Source organism: Aptenodytes forsteri, unplaced genomic scaffold, assembly GCF_000699145.1.
Source record: "Aptenodytes forsteri isolate BGI_AS27 unplaced genomic scaffold, ASM69914v1 Scaffold92, whole genome shotgun sequence".
Taxonomy (NCBI): Eukaryota; Metazoa; Chordata; class Aves; order Sphenisciformes; family Spheniscidae; genus Aptenodytes; species Aptenodytes forsteri.
In genome coordinates this window covers 7,186,823-7,206,074 of record NW_008794581.1, presented here as the reverse complement: position 1 = coordinate 7,206,074, position 19,252 = coordinate 7,186,823, and the positions used below count along the sequence as shown (strand labels likewise).

Below are 19,252 nucleotides of genomic sequence, written 5' to 3'. Positions count from 1 at the left end.
CATTGCCACACCTCTGTTATGTTTGGTTTTGGAATCCTGCCTTGTCTGTGCGGCTCAGCTCATGCACAAATGGTTCCTTGCTGGCCTGCACTCCAGCAGCCCACCATCTCCACCCACAAAATCTGTTCTATCCACAGTTCGGCATAGCTACCCCTCTTCTCACACGTACACTTATTCACTCAAGAACGTCAGCTTTGGCATCTGGTTGCTACAGAGCAGAAACATTTGAGAGGGAGATAAGAATGGGATAAGGGGGAGAGAGGCTGAAAAACTGGAAATGGAAGGCAAAAGCTATGTGGACTTTTCTCGGTTCATCCCGAACACATCCCATCTCTCTCCTCTCCTCTGCGCCCCCTGCTTGGGAAACCTGGCACAGCCAAAGGTAGTAACGAGTTTGTACCATCTCCTCCACCCACGCTGTTGCCTTTCTCAGAAACTGTTTAAATGACTATTGAATGGGGAAGAGGAGAAATGACAGAGCAGGCTTATTTCTCCATTCTCCTCTGGGAGCACAGAATAGAAATACAGGAACAATTGGTTTCTTTCTGTCTGTTTAAATTGATTTTTCCTTGTTCTTCTTTTGGGGATTGTTGAGCACAGAAATTTGTGGACTTTCACTGACTTCAGATTGTTTTCCTCTTGCACGGGAAAGGAATGAGGTGATTAGAGAAGAAGCCCTTAGCAGCTTGGGTGTGACTTGTTCAAAACCGTGTTTTGATTAGAGGCTTGCAAGATTTTTTTTTTCCATTTACCCCCTCCATGAAGAATGGTCATTAGATTTGTGGCAACTCAGAAGAGAAATTCCTCAGTGTCCCATGTTTGGCAAATTTGTAAGTGAAAGCCAGAAGGTTCAGATGCAAAAAGCCAAAGTTTATGGTATAATTTTTTCAGAAGTATTTCCTTCCCTTCCTCTTTCCGTTCTCCAGAAAATCCACACCACCATACTGATGGTTAAGCTGCACATCCTGAGCTTAGGGATAAAAGAAGTAAAGGGAAAGTGATGATAGAAAAGTGGAAAAGGAAGAAGGAATTAAATGAGAAAAAATGGTACAAGTAGGAACAAAATATTTCTCCCAGCCTTATTCCACATTTTAATGTAACTGCAAAGCAAGATAGTTTTTTTCCCTCTTTTTTTTAACTTTTGTAGAGATAATTGCCTTTTTAATATGAGGAGTTTTTAATCTTTTACATATGAGCAACCTTCTGTGGTAGAAGAATATCAAAAGAGAAAGCAGAATACTTCGATATGTTCAATTCCAGCTTTAAGGCTATGTTGGAATGGTCTTCAGAAATTTTTAGACAGGTTTTATTTCTCCATTAATATATGACATAGGCAGTTACAGGCATTTGGCCTGTACCTTATTGTATCTCCAAAGGGATTGTATCAGTGGACTAGTAAGTCATGCCATGTTATATCTTATGATCAGTTTTATCTCCAGAAGAACAGAAGTGTATTAAAGAGGTATTAAAAAGATTCAGGATGAACGCAGACCTTTGCAACAGTTTACAAGTAATTTGTGTCTGAGTCCCTGGGAGCAAACAAAATGTAGCAGAATTAATTCAATTTTGCTTTGATTCAGGTATCTTTAGCAGGCTCTCCGTATGATAAAATGTATTATCCATTAGTGCTTCCCAAGGCATCTCTGCTTTTCTTTTACGTTAAATATGATTTAAATACAACCAAAAATATTTCTGATTTTCCTCCACATCCCAATGGTGAAAATCCTAGCATATAATTTCCATGTACTAAAGGGTTTTCGTTTCAATTTGGTTGTTGTTGGTGGTGGTGGTTTTTACCAAATAGATTAGCTTAATAATTTATTGGGAAAGCCAGAATGTACTTTCCAAATAAGGGGCTGTATTCACTTACAGAACAACAATAAATAATTGCCCTCAGAAATGTTTTGTCCCAAAGTGGAACAGTCCTTCACTTGCCTGTTCCCTCATACAACACTTTTTCACAGGAACTGTGGACAATTAAAGAATTATTCCCTTGTGTAATATAAAAGCCATGGAATGCTAGGGAAGGGAACAAAAACTTAGGAATTACAAAGATGTTCAGTAGATTATGGTCAGTAATGCTGGGAAAAATATTAAGTTCTCTGGAGTACAGCAGAATTACGTCCTTCTGTGTAGTATTGCATTTTCCAGATTTAAATTAAATAAGCAAATCAAAACATACAATGCCTGTAAGCATCATTCTTAGGGTCTTGCTGAAGTTATGCAGTTTGAACAGGTTTATTGTCCCATAAAGGCACATTTGCATCACATAGATGTGTTGTTTATAGTTTTCCATTAGATTAAAAGGCTGCAAAAGTTCAAACCTTCATTGCTGTCTAATAGAATAGAATTCTAATTTTACAAGGTGTGTAAGGATTCTGTAAGGATTCACAAGGATTCTGTGATCCTGTAGGAGACTGGAACATGCAGCCTAGTAGTATTTTGTCAGTTCTGGGAAGCTTTGCATTACCCTTTTTTGAGGAATGGCTCATCTTTGATGCCATGAAATATGTAGAACATGATGATCAGTGTTTTCAAAGCCACTGCTAAGGAAGGGTCCCAGAGAACAATTGTATCCCATAAGATAAACACATGCCCCCCTTCCTTCCTGATTTACAAGCTATGCAACACAGTGCAGTTTTCCAGACTCAGATGTTCTTCCCATTCACTTCCTGAGAAGGAAATGCTCAAAATGTTTACTTGCTGTGATCATGGACAACGTTTCCTTTCAAATAGGAAATGATACAACTCAATGTCAGCCTGTAATCTTTTTTAGGAAAACAACACCACCAACATGGGTCTCTAGAATCATGAAAGACTGGCAGATACTTTTCACACTGGCAGCAGTCAATAGTTGATTTAATCCTTGGTACTAATAAAATCCTCAAAGCTGCAGATAAGAAGCCCGTGAATCCACAGCAGCGGGCTCCCTGGCATACAATTGTCTCTGGCTATGCTTGTGCATGGTCCTGGAATGCTCAAGGCACTCCTCCTGCTCAAAAAAACCAAACATAATGAAAACCTCTTGTTTATGACCAGTTAATGGCAATCTTTTCAAATGACTAGCAGCATCCTGTTCAGATTATGCTGTATGTCACTTTAGATGCATGCCACAAAATAGCTGCCTTGGAGGGAACGGGTTAAAAATTTCATGTTCAGCTTGGGGTTTAATTGGTGCCACATGACTGCTCTGAGCAGTAGTACAGCGTGGGCCCCAGCCTGTTGTGTAAACACTGTGCAGGATTAACAGGCTGCTGCCCGTGAGAGCATCCAGCCTCTGGATGCTCTTGGCTGCAGGTGAGAAGGGCATGCCTCCAAGAGAGAATTAAAATGTCTTGAAAGGGAGCAGCTTGTTGTAACTTTGCACTTACATCAGTTCTTCCAGATTTGATTGTATTTTCAAAAGGATACAGAAATTAAGTGGGATTATATACCATCATAATTATAGTCCCCTAATAGTATGTAACTAGCTTTTCATAATGATTGTGATACTGTTGTTTAGTATCAAATATTTATCCAACTCTAACCCTTCTACTACAAGCAAACAAACATTGTGCAGAATCTGAGAGGCTATGAAAGTACCTCAAAAACCACCTATAAAGCAATTGCAAAGTACATACTAAGCCACTTCTAAAATAATATGATGGCATAAACATCCCAGAGGTATTATTGATCTTCAGTACCTAAATGCTAGAGTGCTTTCAATAATAGATGAGTGAGACATAAATATGCCACGTAATACTGCATTATCCTAAATAACACCTATAAATTGCCATATGTAACATAAAATTGAAATATGCTAATGGAACATTGTGTGGATTCTTCCCAGTAAAAGCTGTCAGGAACCTGCCAAAGCATTAAAACTGGCAGAGATGAATGAGGGAAATTAATTAATATTTAAGAATATTGCTTGTCTTTTTATTTCACACTTGTTTTTGCAGCAGGTTCCCTCAGGCATTTCTGGTTGGGTTCCAATCCCATGCGTTGATCTTTCACACAAAGACTTGTCCTGCTGAGGTCATGTAGAGTCTTTCCATCATCCTCTCCCATTCCAGAAGCCACCATTTTATTCACATTGACCCCTCTGGCACTTGTCAGGTGTCTTACTTTGGCTCTCCTGCTGGGAGAAAGGCCATGTCCTGGACTGCCCCGCTGTCTTCAAGAAGATAAGGGTACTTGGGTCTTCCTCTCACCTTGAGGGCCTAAATTTGTCATTGCAGTGCTGTTTCTAGGCTAGGTTTAGGGTAGAAATGTTATATTTGGATGGAATTAAGAGAGTTGCGAGTGAACCATGGCCTCATATGCTATAAGAAAAACTATTTTGAGAAGTTGTGACTGGTGGTTAGGGCATTGGTCTGCCTTGGCCTAGAGGAGAGCAGAGCTGTGGCACAGATTACTGCAAGTCAGGAAGAGCAAGGAGTTGAGCCTGCTTTTGGCTTTGTTCCTATTTTTAATAAAAACAATCTAGAAATTTCAAAATGTTTCATGAGATTGAGTGTCTTCTAGCCAGTCTTGCTCAAATGCTTATAGGTGTTTCATACAGGGAAACGCACAGAGTTAATTTCTTTTCCTGTCTGTAGGTACAGACAGGCATATACCCCACTGCAGGAGACACAGATGTTTTCTTTAAGGGCAGTTGATTTTTAACATGGACTGTGTGTTTCAGGTTGGAGTTGTTCAGTATGGACAGACTGTAGTCCATGAATTTTTCTTGAATACTTACTCGACAACAGAAGACGTGATGACTGCAGCCACGAGAATACGCCAGCGGGGTGGCACACAAACTATGACAGCCCTGGGAATAGATACGGCAAGGTACATTCACAAAATATTGTCCTGCATATGGTAGAAGCAAACATAAACAGATATGGTGACAGTTCTGATTTTATAAATTAAATATATGATGTGGTTGACATCTGACTTCATTTTAGCTAAGCAAACAAAATTTAGGAGGAGGGTGGATAAACGGACTCTGTCCCGCATCTAGAGCAGTTGTATATGGCACCCTGAAAAGGCAGCTGTCTCTTGAATGGAGGAAATAGGGAATGAAAAGAGACATGGAGCAAGGTTTGTAGGCCTAAGCAAAGGGCTGACAGTCTTTGATGTCCACACAGAGCAGGTAGGAACTATGTGTGTTAGAGAGATGAAGGAAATAAAGTTTTTCGGAGGAAATAGGAAAAAATAGAACTTTTTAATGTTAATTTGTCTTCATTCTGAAGTTAAGATTATAACAGGGTTTGAGCTCACACTTGTCAGAAAGCCTAGAAATTTTATATCCGAAGTCTTTGAAGCTTCTGGATCGTTGGGAGATTAAAGATCTCTTGTAGCAATAGCATTATTTAGAAATGCTTCCTTTATGAGAAAAATGAAATCTGACTTTTGTAGAACAGACAGTAAATGCAAAATCTCTCAGAGACTTTCAAACTGTATAATGTTGTCCTGGTATCTTTTTTCTTTTCTACTTTTTTCCAGCATGACAGCATGACTTTGTTCCGTAAAAGGTTGCATTTGCCCTTTCCAAACAACCATTTAGTGAAATATGAAGCATCTTTCTGATGAACTATTTGATTATCTGACCAAAGTTTTGTTGATATAATGTCTTAAATCCAATGAAATTCTTACATATTCACCAGTAATGTTTTCCTTAGATACAAGTAGAAGCTTGAGGGAGTCTGAACAAGTTCATGAAAGCAGAGCCAGCTGAGAATTGCCAAATACTCAGAAACCACATGTGGTTCAGAAGGTCCCTGTGCACCACAAACTGTTGCAGGCTTGTATTTACAGAAACTATCAGCAAAAGCTTCCTCTGTTCTTGCAATCTTCCTATCCATCCACTTTTAGCCATCATCTGCAGTAGATTTTAGCTTTCACTCGTGTAGCCAGTCTTACAGTTCTGCAGTATTTTTCTAAAAAGAGGAAACCCTGCTTCCTTCCTTCTCCTCCAGAGCCCTAATCCAACCTCGCCTTTTCTGGTCCACTCCAGAGTCCGGGTGAGCAGCTGCCCAAAACCTCAGTGCCCCTTTGCCCATCTGCGGCTGTAGAATTCAGCCAACCTCCGCTCACCTGCAACCTACTTCTGCCACATCCCCAACACCCAGTTTTGCTGTAGATGTGCAGAGGTGTGCTGGTAGCTGAATACTTTGACCACTTGAAGTGCTGCCATAGGGTGGAAATAGGTGCTTTTTTTGTATGTGGGTTTCAGGATGATGGGGGGGGGTGGTTGGGTTTTTTAAGCTGCCAAAAGCTGTTTTAAGGTGCCAGAAGTTTATTTGGAGAGGGGAATAATTCTTCACTATCCAGCATTGTATTTTCTGCTGTGGCTCTTGAATGAATAATGAATGAATACTTGTGAAACTCTTTGCTGTGAAGTGTCATGTAAGTTCCAGTTGTTGTTGTTTGTATTTGTTCATGGTTAATATTAATCTCCTTTTCCTGCTCCTTAGTTAATATAAAGTCTTTTAGTTTATGGTTGGCTATGCAAATATGATGCACGTGCTAAATGCTGACATTGCCTTTCTCCGAACGCTTTATGCTCCATTTAGGAAAGAGGCTTTTACTGAGGCTCATGGCGCGCGAAGAGGAGTACAAAAAGTAATGGTTATTGTGACTGATGGGGAATCACATGACAACTACAGATTAAAAGAAGTGATTGATAATTGTGAAGATGAAAACATTCAGAGATTTGCTATTGCTGTAAGTAAAATTTAATGGGAAAATTCAGAATCTTAAAAGCATGTTTCATCTTCCAAATGTAATTTCTGTTTAAAAAGTTCATTTCACAGAATCTTTATGGAACTATAATCATTTCAGAGAGGAAAAAAAGAAAGAAGCTGAAAAAAACCATTAAAAATTTGCTTTCTGATTTTTTTAGCACGTAAGAAAAAGCAATCTATCTGTCTTCCTGGTGATGACAGGTGTGTGTGCATGTGAAGAAAAAGGAGAAAGAGTTTGAGGGGTAGTATAAAATCAAACCCTTTTTGTTAAGAGCAATATTAAACAGAGTGGATTAGTTCAAATCTTCTGAGCATTTTCTATAGATACATTAACTACTTCAAAAAAAAAAAAGCTGTTCCAGTGTCCAGGAATTCTAGAACATGGGAGTTTGTTTTTTATTTCCCTCTCAAAGCAAGTTAAGTGTATAGAGCACTTTTTTCCTATGAAAAATGCTTGTCGGTCTGGGAATTGGAGAGGTGAGTTGTTTTGTTCTGAGGCATCCTGAGTTTTTACAGCACTGGTGTTAAAACTGCAGACCAAATCTAAAGTCTTGTACTGTGATGGATTTGTTAACACTGAATGCAAGTGTTGTTGTTGTATGTATTTATAGGGCAAATCTGCACACAAAAAAGAATTATCCTATGCCTAATTAACATGTCATTAATTGCTCATATATCATATTATAACGAGAACTGGTGGTACCTATAGAGAAGCCAGTGCAATTGTGTATTCTGGTCTGGGGGGTGTTGTGTTGTTTTTTTTCCTAAATCAAGGCCTACTTCAACATATCATAGAATCATAGAATAAATCATTATAATTTTGTGAAGAAGGGAAAAAAAGGACAGTTGAGGATAGCAGACATGACACCATACAGTTGCTTTGTTTGCTATTGTTGATATTTTCAGGAAAAACAACTGAGCCCTCATACAGTTCTGTTCTCATTGGAAAAGAATAGTTTCAAATCAATTTGAGGGAGGTTTTAACAGAAAAAATGAAGGTTAGATATCATTTCCCAGTATTCTCTGACAACCTGCCTCAAAGGTATCTTTTAAAACAGGTTATAAAATGTATCCTTGACTTCTTTTCTTTTAATTCTCTTCAGATTCTGGGCAGCTACAGCAGAGGAAATTTAAGTACTGAGAAATTTGTAGAGGAAATAAAATCAATTGCCAGTAAGCCTACTGAAAAGCATTTCTTCAATGTCTCAGATGAATTAGCTCTTGTAACTATTGTTGAAGCACTTGGAGAAAGAATATTTGCCCTGGAAGGTATGACATTATTTAAAATTTTACTTCGTGCGTGCATTACAACTGAAGCAAATAGAAGACTACCTGCTTTTATCTTCCTTTGCAATGTATTGTGCTGCATAAAATGTATTATGCAGGTATTTTTTTCATGCTGACCATAAAAATATTTCACAATAGACATCAAAAACGTAGATAATGATGTGAAATATATTCAGATGGGATAGAGCTTATGGAGACAATAGCCTAAAAGGGTAAGTAACCATTACCATTTTAGCTGGGGTAAATGTGAAGTTGCCTTCTCTTAGGTAAAAAAGCATTGCCAGACCATATCCTGATTAACCCATGATAATGTGTTCATCTGCCTATACTTTTAGGTTCTCTTTTTGGTTAGTTATTAATTACAGCATATTACTTTGGTAAACAAGTGAACATTACTTGGTGTATAGAGTGGACAAGATATATTTTTCCTTTGGAAATGTTCATGATACTCAGATTTTAGCACAGAAAAGTCATTCTCTCATAATGTCTGCTTACATTCTCCATCCAAATTAGGCAACGCTGTCCAAATCTCTGTCTGTTTCAAGCACACTACTGGTAACAGAAGAGACTGAGTATTAGTTATAAATTATACTGGCCAACTCTGAAGGGATTCGTGTCATACAAAGAAAACTTCCATCTATTTGGACTTACTTTTTTCAACATCTCAACTTTCCAAGTAGCTGGAATAGTGTAGTTTCCAGCTGGAACAAAAGATAATGTTGACTTGAATGTCATGAAATAATACAAATGTGAGAGAGTATTTTAAAGTTTTTTAAATTGGAGCTACATTTTTCAGACATATTTAGGGGTTTTTTTTGGTGTACCATTTAGCTTGGTCAAATATTACTATTTTCAGCTGATTATTACTAAATATTTTTTCCAGTTTATATTTTCTTATCTTTTTACTTTCTGGAAGGTTTTGTTTCCTCACTGTTGAAACAAATTCATTTGAGAAGAATTTAATCTCTCTAAAGCCCAAAGTTTAGCCTCCTTAAGCTCATTGAGTACTTCAAAGTTCATTGGATAGGGGGCTCTTTTGTTAAATCCCTGTTTATTGGGAAGAATACACTTTCATAGGAAAAATAGTTGTTCAAACTGAAATTGAAAACTTAGTCTGCAATTTGTGCTTTGTACTTCTAGAAAAGTGAGAAAAATCATTGTCTTTCATTAGTAGAATAAAATCTGTTAGTTACACCTATTAAATATAATGGATATAGAATAAAAAGTTAATCAACTGCTAGTCATGACAACAGACGAAGGATGTAAGAGCTAACATGACTGAGTTTCTGGATATCTGTATACTCAAATTCAATGTTTCATGCCATAGCTCAACCCTCTGAACAGCCAGATGCCACTGGAAGAGACGGTTTCACTTTGCCACACTCCACCTTGTCCCTTTCAGCAATCAGTAGCCATTAGTTAGTGCCTGCCTGTCACATGAAACCCCAGCCTCCAAACAGTGGAGTAAATTGTGCTGGCTTGAACGCCCTGCTGATGGGGACTTTATATCATGAGCTCTAACCCATCCATTGGCTTTAGTAATTTCATTCCTCTAATCATAAGAAAAAATTACAAAACATTTGAACATTAAACAAGTTCTGTAGCTTAATAAACTATCCAAACAAGTGTAGTTATGTTGATGGTGATGAAACTAACTGTTTGATTAAATTGTAGAAGTGTTACCTATTTATATGACAGTCAGCTCTTGAGGTGACTAATCCTCGTCATCATGTCCTTCAGTATTTTGGTACTTTAAGCATATTGTACCTCTTTAAGTATCAACAAGTTCTGCAGTACTCCTCAAATTCAGCTTTAATTTTCTGCAAAAGGTGCAGTAACAAATATCTACTTCTTGGATATTATTACTTTTTATTTAACATAAACCTATTATAAACTGTTAGGATATTTGCACCTTTATATATTTGCCTTATTTTCAATTTTTATTTTATATAGATTTGGCTGTATTACCAAAAAAAATGTATTGGAAGCAAAAAATGTGAAAAATTCTTTTCGTCCACACTGTAAGAGGCAAGCTAGGTAATTTCACCACTCCCAAAAGGCTCCTTGGTTTCCAGATTTTTAGTAGGAACTCAGAGTCTGTGCTAAGATTTCTGTATAAGAGACCTGTGATATGAGATAAGAAATGTTACCTCCGCCACTTGTGAAAGTCCCAGAAATCACATAATCTGGCTGCAAGGGAAGTCAGAATGGAAACTGGAAATGAGATCTTAGCTTTATGTCAAAACATAACAAGGCTGAGTTGCTCCAATGAGTTGGTAAGGCTGAAGCTAGAAGATGCTGACTAAATCAGTTTCTGTTGATTCTTCACGCATGGTTTCCTGTCCCTCCCAAAGCATTTCAGGAGCTATTCTACATTTGCAACTGTGTCCATGGACACATTATTGTGGCGGGGAGAGAAAAGCAGATTAATTCTGTCCCACCCAGCTTTCTGGTGACAATCCAGCTTATTGGATGTGTGCAATGTAGAAAAGATTAACCCTATACACTGTAGCTGAATTAACTCCTGTGCATAACATGGAGGTCACAGGAACTTTGATTCTTGAAATTCTGTGTCTGAATCTGTTTAAATTCTCAATCTAAATAGCCTCCTGGTAGTATAATAGCACATTTGATTTTTTTCTTGGATTTCTTGTTTTCTTTTTGGTTTTGACCTTTAAAAAAATGCAAAGGAAAATTGAGAGTTGAAAAATCAAATCCAACAAAAACCCACACTTGACAGCCAGTGGATTTTTACCTATAATCTTTTTCATATGCCTGTGTGTCTCATGGCATAGACTTCTGGTTTTAACAGCAATTTTATGTTTTATCCAACCTGTAGGCAGGCACAAATTCACAAAATATCCTTTGTAGGATGCTTGGCAGTTTGAAACTCAATGGAAAGTCAGACTGGGAGCTGTTATCTAAGCAGCATTCAGAGCTGCACACACCAACAGTACTGGCATTGTCCTCTGCCTTAGACTGTGAGAGCCCTCTCTCAGCTTATTAAGGAGCATCCTTTACTGCATGAAAATATTATCAGCAAATGTGCAACTTAAGAGTTTTATGCTTAAAAAGGACCATAATTTTTTCAGACTTAGCAAAGCAGCTACATCTTGTGAAACATGATGGCCAATGTTTGTGTGTCAAACATTTTGTGTTTGAAATCATGCCTCCTTCCTATGACTGGCCATAAATCCCAACAATTAGCAAAGACATCATGTCCCAGGGAGCAGCCTTTGTGGTTTAGTTGCTGAGTATCAAAAGTTCAGTATTATTTAATAATCCAGATGCCTGAAATTCATGCAGCCATGGCTTGCTATGCCTCAGTTTTATTCACACAGTTGGAGGTTTGCCTGAGCACTCAGCTGGTAGCAAATTGTGAACTTTTCCTGGACAAGCATCAGAGCAGATTTCATAGTTCCCCTCTACTGCCTGTTACCGTATCGTGTTCTCAAGGAGGAATCAATATGCAGAATATAGTTACCTTACTTGTGGTGCTTAATGTGGCAAAATAGTCCTTAAGTATTGCTTTTAAGTAGAGGAAAAGGTAGACCTTTCTCTTCCCTGATGATATTTCAAGTGTACCTGGGAGCAAAGCAGCCCATCAGAGTTTCATAACTAGCACATGACTACCTAACAAGATACTGAAACTAGTACTAAATGACCTGATACCTTTTTTATTCAAAGTCACTTTAAGAAAATCAGGAAGACTGTAATGTAACTTTCTGGGCAGGATTATGGTTCCCAAGCCTTTCCCTGAGGCTTATGAATCTTGGACAGCTGAGATTTTCCTATGTTGTTTTTTGCAAAGGATCATACAAACATCAAGTGTTTCTCATTTAAAGCTCTACCAGCTGCCTACGAATTTTTAGTTGCTTGAATACAAGGCCAGGGTTACATGGCTGGTGTTTTATTGTTCACTTAGCTCAAGTGGAAAATGGCTTAACCATATTAATCAAACATTCCAAACATATTTACCATCAGCCTGAGGTCAAATCTGGTCAGTTTTAGCCCAGAAATATTTCTTGGACAAGTTCTGAGACATGATCTTAAAATGGAAACTCACGTACTTAATGGTAGCATTTAACACAGTTCTTAATTTCTGTATTTATTATAAAAATCTATGGCAAACTATATTCACTGAATATTCTAGTTAATTATGCTATGCTTTACTATCATATGAGCATTTTTATTACATTTTTCAGATACTTTTTCAGATTGAAATAAATTTATTTTTGAAAAGTAATTTTTTCTGTTTAATAGCAACAACAGACCAGCAGGCAGCCTCATTTGAAATGGAAATGTCTCAAGCTGGTTTCAGTGCTCATTATTCTCAGGTAAACAAGCTGTTTGAAAATAGGTTCTTTTACAAAGTAGATTTTTGTTGGTGATGGCATGAATTTGGAATGAGTTTTTCAGAATTCTTTGTACAGTCCTGTTTGCTGTTGGACATTCCTCACAATCAGTTGTTTTTTTGTAAATATGTATGTAAAGAATGATTATAAACAATGAAAGCTTAAGAGAATAAGTACCTTTTTCACATGAACTCTAAATTTAATGCTCCCATAGCACTTTCTATCAGGAGAGTAGTCTATAATATGTTAAGGAAGACAGAGGAAGACTTTTTACCAGGGCCTGTAGTGACAGGACATAAGGCAATGTTTTTAAACTGAAGGAGGGTAGATTTAGATTGGATATAAGGAAGAAATTTTTAAGATGAGGGTGGTGAGACACTGGCACAGGTTGCCCAGAGAAGTGGTGGATGCCCCATCCCTGGAAACATTCCAGGTCAGGCTGGACGGGGCTCTGAGCAACCTGATGTAGTTGAAGATGTCCCTGCCCACGGCAGCGGGGTTGGACTAGATGACCTTTAGAGGTCCCTTCCAACCCAAACTATTCTATGATTCTACGAACTATAAAACTGTTCTCTCTAAATATTAATGTATAAATTGATATTGCATTGTGTTGGTGAAATTGAGACAGAAGATATATAAAAAGGATATTTCTGTCATGGATATGATCTGCATTATTAGTAACACAACGTATTCTTAGTTCTGTTAGCACATTGAATACCTTAGTTCTCAGGGGGTAAATATTTATTAAACTAGGATGCAAAAATCCCTGGGAATTTCTATTAGCAGAAAATCACTCTCTATGTATTTTATTTACTCTTGAAAAGTCAAAACATATCCATTGTGATGATCTGCTCAGAGTACAAAAATGAAATTAAAATTTAACATGAGATCAAAAGAATTGGGAAGACTTACGCTTTAAAGATATGAAGAAGTAGTGACAGTGGAAAAGAACACAATAGGAGAGCAATTGAACTGAACAAACACCAAGCAATCCAAGACAAACTGACATGCATAGGAAAACCTTCAACATGGCTTTGTATACAGCTCAGCATATCACTGGTAAAAAAGAGAATAAAAGACCTTCAATATGATTTAACAGAAATACTTTATTGCAGAAGTACTCTCCATTCATTTTTACTCTCTGCACTACATTACACGATTCTTCAGATGGTGTATCACACCTTAGAAACAAGTATTACCCTGATAGGGAGCACGAGGATTATTTATAAGATTATCTATTTGGTAGAGCATATTCTTGAAGTTCACAAACAACTGACCTGCTATCATCAGAACCTCACTTCAGAAGTGGATCTTCAGTCCTTGGTGCGTTGACAGACTCAGGGTCTCTGGTGTCTGTCTTATCTAGAAGGCTACGTGCATGCCTTTAGGCAAGAAAGGTCAGCAAACCATTTCTCATTGACAAAAGGCTCTTGTACAATATACAAGACAACATACACAGATTCAACAGAGAGAGGTTCAAGTTTCTGAAAATTTGTCTGGGGAATGCATTTAAGTTTTGTATTCTCTGATTAGCTTTGCTAAATCCCTTTTGTCTTTCTATTTGGCCTGGAATGGTGGGCTGAAGTTGTAGGAGCTGTGTTTCATTCTGCTGTTTTTCCTGAACAGCCTTTTTTTTTTTTTTTTTTTTTTTTTTAAGTTGGATGCATTTTTAACAAAAAGTGGGAGACATACCATGATTGTAGGAGCCATACTATAGTAGGAAAAGCAGGGCTAAATATATAAGTATACAGGAAGCATTACCCAAATGTGAGCATCATGATCAGTGAATGTCTAAAGATGGTTCACATGGAGAACAGGCTTTTTGTTTTTCTCTGCATAAGGATTGGATCATGCTTGGAGCAGTTGGAGCCTATGACTGGAACGGCACAGTGCTCATGGTGAAGGACAGTGGTATTTCAATGCCAACTAATGACACTTTTCGTGACAGGCTTTCAGAAAAAAATGAACCCCTTGCAGCCTATCTAGGTAAGAGAAATAGCCCATCTTAACGCTTTTTGACAAATGCTACAAGATCTCTCTCAAATCTCATTCACAAAGAGTATCTTACAGAATATTATCTTATATTCCAGGAGCCTGGGAAAATTTTTAATGTATGGACATGTCTACTGTATGATTTTCTTGTTCTTTTTAAAAAAAAATTAGCATTTCCACAATCAGAAAACTAGTCCAAACACTTAAATATTATCTTTTTTTCCAGGAGGCTGGGAAAATTTTTAATGTATGGACATGTCTACTGTATGATTTTCTTGTTCTTTTTAAAAAAAAATTAGCATTTCCACAATCAGAAAACTAGTCCAAACACTTACAGACCTAAGTATATCAAGACTTTCCCCAACAGAGATGTCTAATCTGTTAAGAGAAGATTTCATAGATTCCTCTAGTATTCTTCTCAAGTTTTTCTATGCCTTAATAGTTAAAAGGTTTTATACAATATTGAGTCTAAATCTTTGCTTAAAATTAAGCTGATTTCTGTTACTCAATGGACAAGAACAACAGTTTACCACTATCTTTTTTATAATAATGTTCTGCATAGTGGCAGGCTATTGTTTCCCTCTCAGACTTTTCTACCAAAAAGCATCAGTGGCCTTGCTCTCTCCTCAAGGTCTTGCTTTCTGCGCCCCATGGTTCTGTTTGGTCTGTTACCTCATTTAAGCCACATTTTCACTAATCAAGAGTCAACACTAGAATAATTTCTTTTTTTTCCCCTAAGTACACTGTTTGTCTTCTTTGCAGAATGCTATTAGCTATTTTTTTTATGTATCAAATTTGGTAATTTTAAATTTAAATCCTATCTTCTATAATACTTGCAACCCTGCCACAGTTTTGATTCATCTGCAAATTTTTTAAGTCTTCCTTCACCCAAGTTGTTAAATTGTTGTTAATACTAAACAGAGCTAGGTTTAAAATGCCCCCAAAATTGCATTTGGAAGACTCCATCAGTTTGACAGTGAGCTGGTGACAACTGTTCTTTGAAAGTAGCTTTTCAACCAGCTGTTCATGAGTTATTTCATCAGTACCATCATATCGCACACTGTGTGAGAATAGCAAAGTGGACGTGACTCACCAGCCTGTGAACTGGTTTAATAACACAGCGGTGCTCCTGACTCTGAGACTGTAGGCAAATACACATCCAGCCCTTTTAATTAACTCTGCTATTATTCTCTAGTATAAGTAGGGCTAAACATGTAGTTGTAGAATTAGCCTTAAAAACGCCCTGAATCACAGCAAGTATTTCTGATGCATTCTGTGTGTACTACATCTTGACTTCTTTTCTGCTTCCTAGGATATACTGTGAATTCAGCGTTGACACCTGGAGGCATACTGTACATAGCAGGACAGCCACGATACAATCACACTGGCCAAGTTATCATTTATAAAATGGAAGGAAGAGAGGTACAAGTACTTCAGAGGTTAAATGGAGAACAAGTAAGTATGCATTCATGATTAACATACAAGAGGAATATGGCATGAGAAATAGAAATAATGATTTCAAATGAGAACTCTGCATCAGAAGAGCAAATGAAACTGCGACTTGTAAGCAAGATCAGAAGGAAAGGTTAGGTAGATTCTCTGGTGTAGTAAGTCATGGAAAGTGGACCCTACAGTAGTCAGAGACCCTTGGAAATTTTCTCTTTGAGGGTTAAACCTTCAGCAGTGTCAAAGTGGTTGTAGCCATCTCTGTACTTGCAATTTTCTCTGTCTGCTGAGTGGAAGGGGTATGTCACTGGCAGGAAACGGGTGCGACAGCAGGGTTCTGTGCAAAAGCATTGGTTGGGATAGCGTGAAATATTGAATAGTTGCTTGTTATATTGAGTAGCAGCTCACTGAGAGCTGTTCCTGCAGGAAAAAACCAACATGTAATCATGTAATTAAAGATGGTAGTATAATATTATGCATATGAGGGTTGAAAGACCTGCCTACTCGGGTCTCCCTAGGCTGCAGTACAAGCTTCTTTCAGGAGAATTCAGGTTGCCTAATTTTCACCTATAGCTGATGTCTGCAACTCAGCTAATCAATCAATCCTTTTAGAGTCAATGAAGGAAAGTGGGCATTTTTAAGGTTTGAGGGATCTGGCCTACTTGAAGCATCTTCTGTGAGACAAGATGCATCTTGCATTAGAAGGGACTGCTTCTCATGTTGAGTGTAAAGGAAATGCAGGGTGTCTAGCTTAGCTGTGAAGTGAATGTAATCAGATAAATCCCACACCTTGTACACAGTCTATGAACGTATCTAGCTCTTTGTGTAGATCTTGTTCCTCTGCATTTAGTGACAACTTGGGAATTTTGGAGACTGCCTGCACTGTGTTGTCTCGGAGATTTTGTCCGCCTTCCTAGCTTTTTCCCCTGGCAAGCCTAAGACTATTGTTTTTGCTCCTTCTATGTATTATTGTTGGGACCGAAAAGAAAACTAGCTTCCCCAAGATACTTCTGTTCAAAAGCTGTCTTAAGAGGTCCTACTCCCCTTAGCAGGTAGAAGGCACCATTTGTACCTTTCAAACTCAGGAGAGCTGAAAATTGAATGTACCATTCTTAAACAAAAAAATCTGACAACAAACCCTAAAACAGAAAACAAGCTTCAAAGGCAAACAGACCACAAAGATCATCTAGGTAGCAAAGAAAATTTCTGCCTAGTAGGTTAACATTTGGCATTGTTGTAAGCAACCGTAAAACAGGTCTCTGAATAGGAAATGTTGCATGATGTTGCTGACTCTGTCTCTGATCTATACCTTATATTTTCCTGCAGATTGGATCATACTTTGGGGGTGTTATTACCACAGTCGACATCAATAGGGACTCATTTACAGACCTTCTTCTTGTTGGAGCTCCTATGTATATGGGAACTGAGAAGGAGGAGCAAGGGAAAGTATATGTTTATGGTCTGAACAAGGTAAGGATGATATTTATTGACCAGGAGTAGAACATGCTCCTTGCTGTCTTCATGTCCTTATTTTAAAGAAATATGATAATTTGAGCTGGGGAAGATGACCTGTTGAAAACAGAGAAACATGATTTTGACAACTGAGAGTATAATACAGATTATTTTTGAAAACTTTCTTCTCAAACTCTTGTTTTCTCACCTTTCTTTCTAAGCGAGTATATTATATAGATAAGCATTATATCCTGTAAGCTGCAGTATGGCATAAATGCTAATTTATAGGATTAATTTTCTATCACATTTTCTTTTTGCTTTCACAGATTAGGGAACAATAGGGCTCATCCATCCTAAAAGTGTGTGCTCCAGTATCCTTGTGACTTGCTTACCAACCTAGAGCTAAACCCCATACATCCAACAGCTCTTAAACGTGTCATGACTAGATTGAGGAATATACCAGCTGCACCTCAACTTCTTAACTTGATGTCTCTCCTTTCAATGTCTATGCATACTTTTTCTTATTTTTTTCTTCTTTTAGTCCTGTACCATTGTGTATCATTATAACAGTTATCAAAGTATGTTCTAGCAACAATGGTCTCATAAAACACTATTGCAAGAAAAGGACCTGAAGAAACTGGATCCATTTGACAAGGAAATCTTGCAGTTTCTACACGCATGTTGCTAACAACAAATTGCTGGTGAACAGGGTTGGCGAGAAAACAAGAATTCCATGTCCTCCAGTAATGTGAGGGTCTGAAATTTTTCCTGTGCTTCCTTTTATCCCTCTCCAAATAAAGGAGATGCAGCAATTACTTGTTGCTGCTAATCTCTAACATGGAACTCATGGGGCCAGTCTCTTGGAAAGATTGGTTACATACCATCCTGTATGTGTGGTTTTGATCTAGGATGCACACTGGACCAGAAGAATATGTATGTTAGGCCATGGAGTATGTGTCTACTGAGGACAGAATTCAGTCTATGTAAGAGAAATGCTGTCTTTTGTTCTGGAATAACAGTATTGCCATCTGTGTTTCATCAGAAACTTGGCTTACTTCTCAGATTAAGAGAATGCCTTTAGAAGAACTCTTTACACTATCTTAAGAATGAAGTGGTTTACTTACAATAACATCCAAATATTGTTATGATACTACACTTTCCTGTGAACCTCTAACTTCAAGAAATATGCAGAAGCATCTAGATGCAGAAAGAGAGGGAGCAAGAATGTCTTTCCCATCCACTGCTCAGAAGGAGCATTTGAATTATAGTTACAGAATCACAGTTTCTACAGTGCACTCAATGACTAGGAGTAGGATGTAACTGATTGTAATTTAATTCATCAGTTTGTCTTCTGGCAGGAACTCTTAAAAGCCTGCATTGCTAATATGTTGATGGAAATCCACAAATGCTAAATCTGTTCTTTCACAGACAAAGTTTGAATATCAGATGAGTCTTGAACCTATAAAGCAAACATGCTGTTCGCCGTTAAAACAGGACACCTGCAAAGTTCTTAAGAATGAGCCTTGCGGTGCACGCTTCGGGACTGCGATTGCTGCAGTGAAGGATCTCAACCTTGATGGATATAATGATATTGTAATAGGTTCTCCCTTAGAGGATGATCATCGGGGAGCTGTTTATATTTATCATGGCCGTGGCAACACAATCAGTAAAAAATATTCTCAGGTATGAAGTAAAACTTTACAGATTGGCAGCTGCTATAAATGTATGTAGCACAAATCCTGTTTTCCATGTGTTCCCAACATAGAATCAAACTGTACTTCACCTGTCATGACAGCTTCTTTTTTAAAATGCTCTGTACTTTTAAACTCAGTCTGATTTAACTGAATTTGACTCTAATAATGTTACAAATATATTTGCATGTTTTTATTAGAAACCTTCTGAAATGTTCTGTACAGCCAGAAAAGTAGATATTTTGCAATTCTGAAAATTTATGGTGTGTTCATCACCATGGTAACCCTTTTAGGAGAATTGTAATGAAAATTTAAT

The 19,252-nt window shown here is 37.6% G+C and overlaps 1 protein-coding gene across 1 annotated transcript in view; it reads left to right on the top strand.

The window, feature by feature from the left end:
- ITGA1 (integrin subunit alpha 1) overlaps positions 1-19,252 on the top strand; it is a 75,303-nt gene that overhangs the window by 34,912 nt on the left and 21,139 nt on the right. Inside the window, exons 7-14 of the mRNA XM_009272535.2 lie at positions 4,667-4,815; positions 6,543-6,693; positions 7,817-7,982; positions 12,264-12,337; positions 14,197-14,341; positions 15,660-15,802; positions 17,120-17,263; positions 18,674-18,928. Of these exons, the coding sequence (XP_009270810.1) occupies positions 4,667-4,815; positions 6,543-6,693; positions 7,817-7,982; positions 12,264-12,337; positions 14,197-14,341; positions 15,660-15,802; positions 17,120-17,263; positions 18,674-18,928 (1,227 nt within the window). The remainder of the gene's footprint in view (positions 1-4,666; positions 4,816-6,542; positions 6,694-7,816; positions 7,983-12,263; positions 12,338-14,196; positions 14,342-15,659; positions 15,803-17,119; positions 17,264-18,673; positions 18,929-19,252) is intronic.